Below are 16069 nucleotides of genomic sequence, written 5' to 3'. Positions count from 1 at the left end.
TATATATATATATATATATATATATATATATATATATATTATTAAAATGTAATATTAGAAAATGTATGCATCATGAGTTGTTAGAAATAAGGTGTCCTAATTCAATTTATGTTTGATAAAGTGTCCTTTAGTGTTTTTTTTCAGTGGCATAGGATTCTTTATTATAAAAACACGAGCATTCTCCACGAGGAAAGTTAAAAGACAAAGTTTTTAAAGTCTTAAAGTCTAATTTCTCCTTGAATACGGAACCTTGATTTTGTATTCGACCATGTGAAAACTCCATTAGCGATAAGATTCTTAATATTTCATTTATAGATTTTTTTTCTGTTCTAAATGTAAACGGGTATGAACACCTTAAATAGTTAGTTAAATTTTTATAAATGATGGTGTGGTTATAGTTCTGCAGTTAATGAGATGTGTCTCTTAGGTATATAGCTATACCTAGACAACAACAAGACCTGCTTGCTTCAATTCTCATTTTGTCTGTTTTGAAAGATGTATAATTTCCTTTTGTATTTAAAACAATAATGATAACAACATTTTTTTATAACATTTATTATTATTAATTGATTGTCGAGTAATTTTGCACAATGACACTTAAATGATGTTAAAATATTGTCAACAAAATGTTATAAAAGTATCACTATCCTATCTAAAAGTAATTTTAGAAAAAATATTTTCTATTATTATAGATATATGACAACTACAAAAATAGAAAACAATCACAATTCATTATGGTAAGGTAATTTATACAAAGTTTAATTAAGTTTGAGGTTTTTATAAATTTCAGTATGCGTAATTAATTTTTAGATTTATTAAGTATTTAAAAAATGTATATATTTTATTTAAGTTTGTAGTTTTTAGTTTTTTTTCTTAACTAGATCACATGATCAGTGGTGAAGTTTTTTGTTAATTGAGAAGAACTTTTATCTTACTAATTCTTTTATATACAAAAATCAGTACATAAATAAAAATATTACTTTTAATTATAATACACTTGATGATGTTCTTAAGTTTTAAGTTTGTATGCACTTAAATAAAATTTTAACACTCCAAAATAGTTTTAAAGATTCTCTCATTAAATATATTTTTTATCTTTTCTTTTATCTTACTTATTTGTATTTACATATAAAAAAAATATGAGTTAATAAGGAGAAATATTTTTTATTATTTTCAAGTTAGACACCTAAATCGATAGTTACAACAATAGTCCATTGATCTCAATAATATATATTTCTTTCTTTTTAATGGCAAAATTAATAAAAAAAATTAATGACTATATAATTCTTTAAGTAAAATATTAAATAAATAAAAAATATATATTACTAATTTAAATTGAACATGAATACAAAGAAAACAAATTTAGATCTATACATTTATTATTGATTGTTGAGTAACTTTTTACGATTGACACGTAATGAATGTTCAAATGTTGTCAAAAAAAATGTTGTCTAAAGATCATTATTCTTTAATTTAAAACGTTAAATGTTATTTATATGGATAACGATATTTAGACAAAATTTTCTTGACAATATTTGAACATTCATTGCGTGTCAATCTGTGATTGGTCAAAAATTACTCCATAATAATGTTTATGATTATTATTATTGATTGTGAAGTAATTTTTGACCAATCACAGATTGACTCGTAATCAATGTTCAAATATTGTCAAAAAAATATTGTCTAAATATCATTATCCTATTTATATATACCTATCAGTTTATATTTTTTTCGTAAACACAGCATGATCAAATTCAAATAGTAGTATGAACATGAGTTTCTTTTTTATTTCTAGTAAAAGTGTGGTTATAGGATGAAATATTAAAAAGAAAAATGAGTTTAGATTTAATTTTTTTTTTTTGTTTTCATGAATATAATTCCTCAATGTTTTAAAATTTTAGTTAATATTAATTTAATTCGATGAGGTAAAAAAATATCTCTCTCTGGGTCTTGGAATTCTGTTTTGATTTCAAACCCAATTACCTCAACTTTTCATAATAGAAAAATTATTTGGTAACGAAAATGAAAATGACATCAAAGGTTTATTCGAGTTTTAAAAAAATTTGAATCGATTTTTTAAAACTTAGATTACATTTTTAAATAGTTAAATTAAATTTTAAATAGGTTTTCGGATTATATTAGAATTAAAAATAAGAATACTTTTAACCTCTACAAAGAGTAATCAAAAGTAATATTTTCACTCTTTTATATTTTTGGTTTTTATCTCCAAAAATATAAAATCATTACTTTTATTTCTTACTATGTATTTCTTTTTTTTTTTATTTCCCATCATCCGATTGCACTCCTTAAATAACGGAGTGAAAGAGAAACTGTAAAAGTTACCTGATTGCGCTTATTAGTATTTTTCTTTACCATGCTACGTTATAATACCTCTACATTTTTTTTTCAAATCAAATATTATTTTTTTTTCCCTTAAAACTAATATCATAGAAAGTTAAAATTATATATATATATATATATATATATATATATATATATTATAAATTACAAGAATACAATAAAATTTATATATTAGAAAAATAAAACATTAATGAAACATAAGAGCAATTCATATAAAGAAATAGGTTTTAAACATTACTCAAACTTACAATTAATTTATAAAATGAGGTATGCACTCATTCATATATTCATATATTGTAAATTGATTTTATCTCTAGTTGACGTGGAACTTTTAACACAATTCTCATATATACGTTAGAATACATTTTAATCCATAATTTTGATATCATATTAAAAAGTGAAATTTATTTAATTTAATCTCACAAAACTCAAATATAAAGTAAGGTTTGTATCCGCTTATGTTATAAACTCATTTTATCTCTAGTTTATGTGGAATACACCCTCCTAATACAAAAGTGTATACATCTCGAACATGAAACTAAAAATTAATGGGTGGTCTAATAATATCCTAATAGCGGGTGGAATAATAGGCTCAATAAAAAAATTTGCATCCATAGGCTCTAACTCATGATTTTGATATCATGTTAAGAGTAAACTTTACCTAACTTAACTTTACAAAATCGACTTATAATATGAGGTTTACACTTATATATTGTGAATTGATCTTATCTTTAGTCAATATAAGACTTCCAACATAGTGTCCAACCTAAAATCTTAAAAAAAAAATGAGTTTATGAGTCTTCGTTTTATATGGGATTCAATTTTCTTATCTTTACTCAATTTGAAACTTTAAGTCCACACTTGGATTTCCAATAAATGTGAGTTCCTTCACATTGGTAGATCCTCTCTCAAACTAACCACAAATACCCCTTTACTTGTATCGTCATTATAATTATAATAGACATACTTGTTTGAACCTCTCTTAGAAAAACTTTTCATACAATAATCATATTATACTCATCTAATTCGATCACCAACACGAATATGGAGAGCGATAAGTGTGTATAATATTAAGTAGTTATTACAAAATTAGGGACATTAAATATATTATTAAATAATATGTAAATAATGAAAACCTAATGTCTTTCAAAATGATTATAAGTTACTATAAAATGGTCAGACGAACCTATGCAGAATGTTATTAACTCTTAAAATCACATAATTGTACTTTCTAAGTGGTCCTGGTAAATTACATAATAAAAAAATTGAGATTATTTTTCTAATTGTTTTACTTACATGATAGCAGAAAATAAAAAGTATAATAGCCTTCACATTAGAGAGGAATCCTGAAGCTGTTTATTCTCCATTTCACACCCTTCTATTCTGTCCTGGAACACTAGATAGTGTCTATAAATAGCCTCCACATTAGAGAGGTATTCTCAAGTTATTCATTCTCCATTTCACACCCTTCTTCTTTTCTCTCTTGGAAAACTTTGATAATGTCTCCATTCCTCTTGTTTTCTTTGGTGTTTTGCAGCCAACTCATGGCTGCATTCAATACACCATTGCCACCTCCAACCTATGGAGATCATGTTTCCATTCTAAGCATAGATGGTGGTGGCATCAGAGGAATTATTCCTGCCACTGTTCTTATTTACTTGGACAATGCTCTTAAGGTCAAATTTCTATTATATTATATATGTATGGCTTCCAACTTTTTAAGCTTTAAAACTTAGCATATGTATTCTTGTCATGAAGGATTTGGTTAACTATATATTAGTTTTATCCTTTCAAAGAACTGTATGAGACTGTTAATTTTTTTTTGTCAAAGTTATCAATAATCCTTATGGCTTTTTCTTATAATTAATAAGTTTTATTTAAAAGCTCTATAGAACTATGTATACGTACATTATATATAATTTCCTTAAACAGTTTTTTTGGAGTGATAACATGTTAACATGCTCTATATAATTTGCTTAAGAAAATAAAAAAGAGAGAATAGGAGAGAAGAAAAAAGATCAATTTAATATATAAGTTGGTACAAACCTTACATTAAAAGTTGGTTGAAGTTGGTTTATCGAGATGAGTTAGGTTTAAAATATTTTTTTAATAACTTGTGTGTACTGAATACGTTAACATATGAGATTGTCTTTTTGTCGCAGGTTAAGGATGCAACAACATCGTTGGCAGATTATTTCGATGTGATATCAGGAACAAGCACTGGTGGACTCATGACTCTTATGTTAACAGCTCCAAACTCATCTCATCAACCACTCTTTACTCCATCGGAAGTCGTAGAATTCTACAAGAAAAATGGTCCTAAAATATTTCCTAGGTATAAGTATAAACCTTGAACAATAATGGAACACTAGCTGCTATAACTATGTTTCTCCACTGATCCCTATAAGTTTGATGAGACATCTGTCAAAGAAAAATTCATTTAAAAGATGAATCTCTTTTACTTTTTTGGTTAAACGTTTTGACTCTTGCAATGCAACATGCAGTCACCTTTTAACAAGTTGTCCGAAGTACGATGGAGATTTCTTAGAACAAAAAACTGTTGAGTTATTGGGAGAAACACGGCTGAGTGATACATTGACGAACGTGGTAATACCAACCTTTGACGAGAAGAAAATCCAACCAGTTATATTCTCAAACTACAAGGTTACCATGCTGTAATAAAATTGTCAACATGTATATATATGCATGAAAATGTGTTATAAAATTGAATATTTTTGGTGATTCTTTGATGATGCAGCTGAAGACAGAAAGTTACTTGAATGCAAAACTCTCAGATATAGGTCTTGGCACTTCGGCTGCACCAACTTATCTTCCAAACCACGTATTTCAGAATGATGGTGTTCAATTTGATTTGATTGATGGTGGTCTGGCCGCTAACAATCCAGTAAATATTCATCACTAACTCAAATTTATATATATATTTACTTATATATACTTAATTACATGTGTATAGAAAAAGAACTAAAGTATATTTTATGTTAAAATAATTATTAAAAGCATTGAATGAAATATAATTTAATATGTTTTTTACATAGTATATGAGAGATGATAGTAATGAGATTTTAACCTAGTTAAGACTAGCTAGTGAATTTGTTGCAACAAATATGGAGAAATATATGTGAAGAGTTTGAGAAGATGAAATTTGATTGAATACTTTAGGCCATGGCTGCTGTGAGTGAAGTGATACAAGAACACAATATGGAAAACAAGATTTTGTTGCTGTCATTAGGAACTGGAATACCAAAACCTAAGGACAAGTTAGGAAACTTCTGGGATGATCTATGCCAAGCTTCCTGGCTAAAGTCACACACAGCAGTTTTTAATGAAGCTATGTTCAGTACAGACATGACTCATTACTACCTTGCCACAATCTTCCCTGCCCTCTCACCTGCAGATAACTATCTTCGAATTGAGGTATATACACAGTTAGGTTTTTTCTGCATAAATGTTTCGATATACTTATAACAGAACAAATGAATTTAACATGTACAACGTAAAATTATTGATGATATATATGTAATTGCAGGAGTATAACATGGATCCATCCATGAAAGACATGGATGATGCTTCTAAAAAGAACATGGATAACCTTGAAGAGGTGGGAAAGGGTCTGTTGACCCAAAAAGTCAAGAGGATGAATGTGAATACATTTGAACCATTTGAACTAGACCAGACAAATGATCAAGCTCTTAAAGGGTGAGTACACTCACTTTTCTCAATATTCTTTTTGCCATCTATGTTTAAAATTAGTAGCAGAAAGGTTTACAGGATTTTTTTTTATTACATTTTTGTTTATTTTTTTGATCATAGTAACTAATATGTTAACTAATATGTGTTAGAAGTCCAACTAGAAATAAGGTCAATTTATAATATATAAATGAATGTATACTTTATCTTATAAACTAGTTTTATAGAATTGAATAAGGTTTAAAGTCCACTGATTTTAACAATATGTATATAAAGGAATAAGTTATTAGGCTGTCCGCTACCATCAAAAGTATCAATAATTATATATAGATAGATTTTTGTTAGTTGATTATATATTGAATGCTAATTTTGAGAGGATGTTTGGTTTTAAGGTTGGCTGAGAAATTATATGAAGAGAGGCAGCTGCGTCTGAAAAAGAAATCTATGGAGAAAGGAGGAAGACCTTTCATTGAAACTATTTAAGCTCCTTCTGATGGGAACTTGAGCATTATGAATAAATGTTATGTGTATAACATTATATTATGTTGTGTTTATCCATGTTTGTTGTAATATATGTATGTGTGTTATGTTGGAATAAGGTTGATGCTTTGGGGTTGTATGTAACTCCCAATTGCTAGAACCATATTATCATATAATAAGGTTAAAATGCTTTGGGGTTGTATGTAACTTCCATTTGCAGGGACCATGGATCATGTAATAAGGTTGAATGCTTTTGAGTTGTATGTAACTTAATTGCTACGACCATGTATTATAAAAAGTGATCCTTTTGTTTGGTGTTTCTTTTTTGTATTCTAAGATCTCACTGCTCCAACTACTTTAATGTTTATATTATTAATTATATCTATAAAAGAATGAGTATATTATGAGAAAATTGTTAGAATTATATTGATACATGATAATTGCTTATGTAGTATTCTAAAAACTTTTTCTATGTTGTGCAAGACCTGTATTAATTAAACTTGTCGGACTACCTCCTCAAATTTTCCTGAAAAAAAGAATCAAATAAACTTTAAACCCTAAAATAATACCAACTTTCAAACATGGGGAGAAATTCAACCATACAAGAATGATGACTTACAAGAACATTGAGAACTAGAATGATGATTTCATGCACATAATTTCTGATTTATATATGAGATTCAGGGTCTGTCACAAACTTTGAAACACATAAAACCAAAAGGTTCTCGGAAAAGTGCTCCACAAAACCACGTTAGAGTAGATTACATCCAGACACTTTAGAAATATTAATGTGTGTTCAAGATTGGTTATGGAGTGACATACAAAGTAATTAAATAAACAATTCAAATTACATACTTATATTCATTTAAATGATTAGTTATGACAAATGAATTTGTTTTCCTTTTTCAGGTTATTCAAAATTGAAACTGGATAACATGAAGCTTAATACAATAATAGAGGAGATAATTGATGATGATGTTAGTAGTTTTGATTATGATATTTTAATATAATTTTATTGATGATGTCACTTTGTCATTGGTTGATGACTTTATTTTTATTTATTTGTTTCAGAAATTAAGTGGTCAAAATGAAGATATGGGAGAAGAAACATAAAACTTGGAATGTTAATTTTAGAACAATTATTTATAAAATTACTTGTATTTGGATGTATGTTTTTTAATATTAATTTGTATCAATTTGAATTTATGTTTTAATTTTTATTTACTTATCCCATTGACTTTATTTGGATATGTTTTAAATATTATTTGCATTTCTCTTACAATTTAATTTGAATATCATTTAAAAACTTAAAAAATATTTTTTTTTTAAATATTCGCGGGTTGAAACGGGTATCCAACGGATATCCGTGGGTTAAAAAAATCCACGGATTTTTTTATGCAGATATCCGCGCGGGTTTCGGGTCGGGTGTGGGTACAATTTTATCCGTCGGGTCGGGTTGCGGGTAAGCACTATCCGTGTCCGACCCAACCCGTTGTCATCCCTACTTGTACGAGATGCGAACGTGGTATGTTTAATTATTTATTTTTTAAATAAATATTTTTTGATAGATTTTTTTTTATATTCATTTGATATTATTTTTTCTTATTTTTTATTTTTTTTTTAAAATACAAAATTTACTTTTTTTTTAAATTATTTTACCTTTATTAAGTACGATGTTAATGTATATCATCCTATTCTTACTCGTAAATATTTATGTTATTAACGTAAAAGTTCAGTAACATTGTGTCTTTCTCATTCCTATATGTGAACCAGAGTATATCCGTACAATATCCGTCTATTGTTCCGAATGTTTAGTAAATAAACTTTTTATAGAAAAGTAAAAAACACAATAAAAAAATATTATCAAATATTGAAGGTTAAAGAATATATTTTTTTTTTCAATGTCAAATATCAGACAAAAAAAACAGTATTATAAATATTAAATATTGGATGGATGTTAGATAATTATAAAAAAAATTAAAATGTGTCCTAATATTATAAGTTATAAGAATCAATGAAAAATTAATATAAGTTTGTAACTTTTTAATTATCTGATGAATTAAATATGTTTTAGTTATTCAGTGACATATTGTGTACACATATTATTCAAGCATCCTAATGCCTGATTCTATAATTTTATTATTAGTTATCGTTGATAAATTAGTAATTTAAAACAAAAATAAATAGAAGAACATATACAATATGCATATGCATATGTATGTATATTTTTTATTTTTATATTTAATTTAAGAAATTAAGTATGTTTGTTATTCGTACTCAATCAATATAATATAAAAAAAAATGTTAAAAATTGGGATGAGTTGAAATAAAATCTGATGGATTAATTCATTTGCTACCCCTAAACTTGATTGCTTTCGCATGATATAAACACTAGAAAAATGTTATTTAATTATATAAACATGAAAAACGGCATTCTCCTTTGCTTTTTCAATATAAAGAAAAAAGTAATTACAGGATAAAAAGGAAATGTCTATATAACAAAAGAAAAATACCTAAAACAACTAAGATAGAGATGACAGAGAAAATAACATTTTGGTTATTTTGATTCTTACTTTTCTTTTATTTTTTTATTTTTCTTAAAATAAATTTTATTTATATTTATTTTTATTATGTTTTTTATTATTTTTGAATTTTTTATATTTTGATTGTTATTGTTTTTTCTTTACTTTCTTTTTCTAATTTTTTTCACAAATTAACTAAAAATTTTAAAAATAAATTTTATTCAATAGAACAAACCTAATGGTAAGTTCTTACATTTAGAAGATCATCCAAATAAGGTCAATACTATCTGATAGAAAACCATTTGTATAATAATCTAAATACAATATACTATATGACTATCTCATCAGCACAGATCAAAAGATTTACCTCATCTCATTTTATCAAACCGACGTGTTACTCACATTTAGACTATTTGGACTCATGACAATATCACACCATTTGACTTTGATCCCATACATGAAACAACAAAAAATTACAGAAGAATACGTTGAAAGTTTCACATCGACTAGAGATTTATAAAGTCAATTTAGAGTATATATATTGGTGCGAACCTTACTTTACAAATTAATTTTATAGAATTGAATTAGGATTGAATTTCATTTCTTAATACGATATTAGAGTTATGAGTTACAATTTAACCTAGTGAGATTTGTGTATGTTAAACATATCATTTCACTCGTTATCTAATTGCTATCGGATCATCTATTAATGTCTAGTATAATGCACGAGATGTATATATCAAAGTGTGTTAAAAGTCCTTCATCAATTCAAAATAAGAAAAATTTAAAGTATATATATTAATCCAAACAATTTGATTTTATAAAATTGAGCTAAATTTAAAATCTACTTTTTAATAAAAACATTTGTTTTATTCGTACTCTAAATTTTAAGCTAAAACTATGAAAGAGAACCATTTATATAAAAAAAATTACGTCATATACTCATCTTGCAAGATCCTTAGAACTTTGTCGTCCACTGTGATAACGATGTTTGGTATTTTGTGGGGGGTTTTTGGTTGAACTTTGTAGCATCGGACTTGATAAGGTAATATGAGACACTCTTCATGTGTGGTGGTCCAAATAGGCTGCATTGTCTTCAAATAAATTATATTTTTTTTTCACTCTAATTCGTTAAAAAAATTTCTATGATAATGACATTTTAAAAACATGTTTTCCATGGAATTTTCATCATCATCTTTAACATGAAGAGAGAAAAACATTGGAATTTTTCACTCTTCAATATTGTCTTTGCCATAGCAGAATGGTTTAGAGGATTTTTTTTCATTACATTTCTATATATTTCTGTATAGAAGTGGGTTTTAGGCCTAACTCAACCCCACGAAACCGCGGGTGGAACAATCTGCCCAACAAATATCGTTAGGATAGGCTCTAACCATAGCTCTGATGCCATGTTAGAAGTGGGTTTTAGGCCTAACTCAACCCCACAAAAACGGCTTGTAAATTTGGTCTTATCTCTAGTCGATGTGGGACTTCCAACAATTAGACTGTCTTTACCATCAACAAACAGTATCAAATATATATATATATATATATATATATATATATATATATATATATATATATATATATATATATATATATATAGATAGATAGATAGATAGATAGATAGATAGATAGATAGATTTTTGTTAGTTGATTATATATTGAATGGTAATTTTGAGAGGATGTTTGTTTTTAAGGTTGGCTGAGAAATTATATGCGGAGAGGCAGTTGCGTCTGAAAAGGAAATCTATGGAGAAAGGAGGAAGAACTTTCATTGAAACTATTTAAGCTCCTTCTGGTGGAATAAGAGCAACTTGAGTATTATATTATAAATAAATTTCATGTGGATGAGACACTATATGTATTATGTTGTGTATGTTTTTGTAATGTACGGGTGTTTGATGTTGGAATAAGGTTGAATGCTTTGGGGTTCTATATGTGACTCCCAATTGCAGAACCATGTATGATGCAAGAATCAATGTCTTTAAGTTACATGTAACTTAATTACTATGACAATATATTATAGAAAGTAATCTCTTGTTTTTTGGTGTTTTTATTTTGTGTTTTAAGATTTTCCTTCCAACTTTTTGTTAATATTTATATTAGGAGCAATATCATTATATATTTTTATATTTATTTGACATAGAATATAAAAATAAAATGATCATAAAAATATAATTTTTTGTATTTTTTTAAGTAAAAATAAAATAAAAAATAAAAAAATTAATATCAAATGAATGTAAAAAAATTAGATATGTTAAAGAATTATTTTTTAAAAAAAATTATTTTTTGATATATCTAAAATTTTTACATTCATTTAACACTAGAGTTTTACTATGTGTTAAATAAATATACAAGTGTGTCATTTTTCTTATATCATATCTTAAGAGTCACAAATGATGGGAAGTAAAATTTATTTTTCATTAAAAAATTGATATGGACAACCGAATTAGGCCGATTCGCGGAGATGCGGACCGGTTTACCGTGGAACCACTGCCAATTGTAAGACCTGGATATTTTAGTACAAGCCTATGTATAAGTGAGTAATTGAATTATAGTGAGTAAAGCTTTATTTTAATACTGACTGGGTAATTACAGTAGAATACATGATGGTAAACGTCTTTTGTACATACTTTTAATGGTGTGAAATAATTAATTATTTGAATTAAATAAAATGTGAAAATAAGATAATAGGCAGAACAAAATAAGTTAAATAGAAATAAAATGAGTATGATGTAAGGGAAGGGGCCAAAACAAAACTTGGCCCATGTCATCTCGAAAGAGGGAGAAGGTGGCTTACAGGTTAGTTTATTTTCTCTTATAATAGGAGTCATAATTGAGCGTGGGAGAGCGAAACAAGCTTGATGAAAGGGGAAGAAGATGAATTCAGTAAAGAAGGAACGACCAAGGTATGGGGAGTTAATTTATATTTGATTGTTTAAGTGTTTGATAATCTGAAAAATTCTTAGTTTTCTTCTAGGTTATTGATTTGTGAATACGGTGTGATTATGGTTTGATTATGATATGTATGAAATTGATAGAATGTGGTGGCTGGGATTGGATTATGACGTATCATGTTGAAATCCGTATTTTGTGACTTAAGTTGCTTTTAGATAACATCATGTGTGTGAAATTAGGTTCTGATATTGATATGTTTTTGGTTGGTTGTTTGAATCTTTAAGTGTTGGAAATTTACATTTAATATTGTTTTGGGTTTCAATCTGAGTTAATCAAGTTTTTACCAGTCTATGGATGGTTGCTTTGCAGTTATAGTTATTTTGGTATACCGTTAAAGTTGAATTAAAATGTATTTCAGATAGTGCTTGTTGAATATGACTAATTGATGTATTAACATTTTGAAAACCTTGGTTTAATTTTGACTAGATATGAATTTGATAATGATGTTGTGAAACCTGTAACGAGTTTATGGATTCATGTTCGTGAACTTTGTAATAGTTTGAATATATAATGTACTTTCAGTTTGTAGAAAGTAATGCTTAAATGTTATAAAGTTCTTGAATTGATTATGATTAGAAATTAGTCTAGTCAATTGAAATATTTTTTAACTATCTAGGTTTGAACTATAATTAAGCATTTTGTTTGTGAAAGTGGGAATTATATATTCTGAAGGTGTGACACTATGTTTTAATCTATACGTTTGACTAATCAAGATTGTACTAGAAATAAGGATGAATGTATTGTAAAACAACTAATTGATTATGAATTCAAAGAGAATTAAAATTTGGTTAGAATGAGTATGGGGATTGTAGGTTAAATATTTCTATGATGTTTTTTATGGTATCCTTTATAGTTTCACAATGGTGATTGTTTTTGCTATAAAATAACTTGTCCATATAATTAATACTACTAGGTGTAATTAAGTACATATATTATTATCTTAATTTTGGTATGGGTAGTTAGATTGTTGGGTTGGATCTTGATGTTGTATAGATATATACACATATGTGTGTGTGTGCACTTTTATACTGAACTCAAATACAGGATCAAGAATGTATATATGTGTGTTCTCATATGATAGTTTCTATAGAGATGATTGTCAAAGATTTGGTTAATAATGCTAGTTAATTATGTTAAATTGAAGTTTAATTCCTAAGATTCTCCAATGTGCAATGCATAAATTATTAGAAATAAATTGAAGTGGATTTAGTTGTTGTGGTATGTTGAAGTTTATGAGGGATGATTATTAGCTTTATTGGAAGTTGTATATGATATACTATTTGTGTATATGTTTTAAACATTCGCTCACCCATACATTTTTGTTTGTTTGTTGATGGGTACTTGTGCAATGATCATATAAAGTATGTTATACCGGAGTTCAGACAGGAATACATACGACTCTGGAGTCGCTAGTTGACGAGAGGGAGAATCTATTATGGAAATTTTATAATGATGTTTTAGAAATTTATGAGAATTAATGTTTTAAATTAAGTTATAGACAATTATGTTTGAAGTTATAATAAATTATATCTCTTTCAAATTCTCAAATTTTATCTTGATAATTTCTCTTTAGTACGAGATATGATTGATATAAGTGTTCTTATAATAAAAATTTCAATTTATTTTCTATTTGAGGAAATTTTCAATTTTGCCTCTTTTTCGTGACTTCCAAAACTAAGGGTGTTACACCAAGTATCCATCTTTATGCTGCCCATCACTACCGAAGAAGGATTCGAAAATCAGGAACAGGGTACACTATTTTCCTTAGGGTAATCAAGGGTGTTTAAATATTTTCGTCTTATTATGGAGGTACAGTTAATAATTTATGGGGGTGTATAAAATAATAGTCAAAGTTTAATACCCAGAGTTCATTTCCCTACAAAATAACAATAAGAAATGTAAAATCCCCTCTAACCCCTCACACTGACACGTGGATAACTAATTCCCTTAGTTAATTTCGATTTTTAACCTTATTGTCTTAATTGGTGTTTTTTTTCACATATTAAAATGATAAAAGTTATTTGTTCTTATATATAATATTATTTTATTAATCATAAATTTTTTATTATTTAATACATGAAGATAAGAAAATAAGATGATGGGACAATATATTAATTAACAAAAAAAATTAGACATAATAGTACTCAATTGAAAAAAATATAAAATTTGAATACTCAATAAAAAAATTTAATTAAAAATATAACATAAAAATATAATTAAAAAATATAACATAAAGAGTTTTTTATGGATAAAAAGATATGTAAATTAAAATTTAATTCGTAATATGAGTCTTGCGGTTAGTTTAATTAAGTTACACTTGTGTTGGTAAAGTCGTCATCAACTTCTTTATAACTATATATTAACTTTAATATCTTTGACAAATCTTAACATTAAAACTCCGTAATTGAAAATCTTACATGTAAATTAAAATGTAATTCATAGTATAAGTCTTAGGGTTAGGTTATAATTAAGTATAATTTGCTTGCAAAAGTCTTTCACCAATGTCTTTGTAAGTATCCATAAAACTTGAATATTTTTGCCAGAGTGTTGACATTAGAACTTCATAATTGAAAATTTAATCTATAATTACAGGTTAAGTTATGGTGGTAGAGGAGTTGAAGTTGCGATTATATAAAGAAGAAAAATAATTTTTTAACATACTTAACTTTTTTATATTCATTTAAAAGTATCCTTTTTTATTTTTTATCTTTTTTCTTTCTTGAAAAAATACAAAATTTTACATTTTTATGATATTTTACTTTTATACTCTGTATTAAATGAAGGTAAAAATATGTTATAGTATATTACTTTATAAAGAATAAAAAGTGGTAAAAAGTGATAGATGATGTGGGACCCACACAAACCATTTTATGAGTTTGAAACCTGTGATAGGAGTTTATAATTAATTTCACCATACCTAATTAATCCATCTAGTTGTCTTTAAGCCCTTTTAAATTTGAAAAAAATGTGCCTTTATATATACATATAATCCCAAGAATAAAGGTATCATCAATATTTATTTTGCACCATTACTCATCCAAAACAATATATTAATCTCTTTCCAATTTGGAGTTTCATTTATATGACATGTGATATTAGTTACTAATACAAATTTTTAATATAAAGCTTCATGTATAATTAAAGAAGGATATCATTAAATATCTACAAGTTTTTTTATATTTTATTTCCTACTCTATTCTAGTCTAATTGACAAGAAATAAATTTAAAATTTTATTTACAAAACTTCAAGTCTACCAACTTCATAGTTGTCAACAGAATATATTATTGCAGTGATCTTTTGGCAAATAAATAAATATTTATGAAAGAATAATTATCTATAAATAAAAGTTGAATATTGAAAGTGATAAGCATGTGGTAGTGGTAGTGGTTGCCTCAATCTATAAGTACTAATTAAAAAATAATTGTTAATGTCTTGATGCCAGTTGTATTCTTAATATAATAACTAATTTAAACTACTTTCTATATTTTTATCACGTACAATAATTTTACATAATTTAGAAATTAAGGTAAAAGAATTAAGATAATTTTTTTTCTTTTTCTATTTTTAATCTTTTAAAATGATTTTTATAAACAATAATGAAATATAAATTTCAACATGGATAATATTGATCGATTAGGATATCTTGACAGATTTGAATCGAAACAAATAAGAAAAATATTTTTTAAACTCGTTTTTTTTTCTTGAAAAATATCTCTATTTTCTTTTTTTTTTTCTTGTGAAAACAACCACTACTTAAGTGGAATAGAATTGTTTCATGGTTAATAATTGCTAACTGAAATTCATTTAAAAAATCAAATATTACTCATGAATCTGATAAATATATAATTTCTCGTCAAAAATAGAATTAATTTAAATAATATCTATAAAATATTAAAAAATTTATCGATTAATCAGAATTATTGTTGGTATATTTTTCAAAAATAATTTATTATGCATAAATGTTTATATAATTGGATGGGAGAATAAAATGATTTTATTACATAACCCTATAATTAAATGAAATAGAAAGGAAAAG

The 16069-nt window shown here is 26.2% G+C and overlaps 1 protein-coding gene across 1 annotated transcript; it reads left to right on the top strand.

Annotated features, from left to right (window-relative positions):
- Nucleotides 1-3830: 3830 nt before the first annotated feature.
- Nucleotides 3831-6865, top strand: LOC106773968 (patatin-like protein 1). The gene is made up of 7 exons (XM_022786223.1): nucleotides 3831-4037; nucleotides 4524-4696; nucleotides 4866-5025; nucleotides 5120-5266; nucleotides 5542-5796; nucleotides 5909-6078; nucleotides 6462-6865. Exons 1-7 carry the CDS (start codon nucleotides 3861-3863, stop codon nucleotides 6550-6552), a joined length of 1173 nt encoding a protein of 390 aa, XP_022641944.1. The 5' UTR covers nucleotides 3831-3860; the 3' UTR covers nucleotides 6553-6865.
- Nucleotides 6866-16069: the final 9204 nt, after the last annotated feature.

This window comes from Vigna radiata, chromosome 9 (genome assembly GCF_000741045.1).
Source record: "Vigna radiata var. radiata cultivar VC1973A chromosome 9, Vradiata_ver6, whole genome shotgun sequence".
Lineage (NCBI taxonomy): Eukaryota > Viridiplantae > Streptophyta > Magnoliopsida > Fabales > Fabaceae > Vigna > Vigna radiata.
The sequence above is the reverse complement of the archived record's forward strand: the minus strand, read 5'-3'. Positions and strand labels throughout refer to the sequence as shown.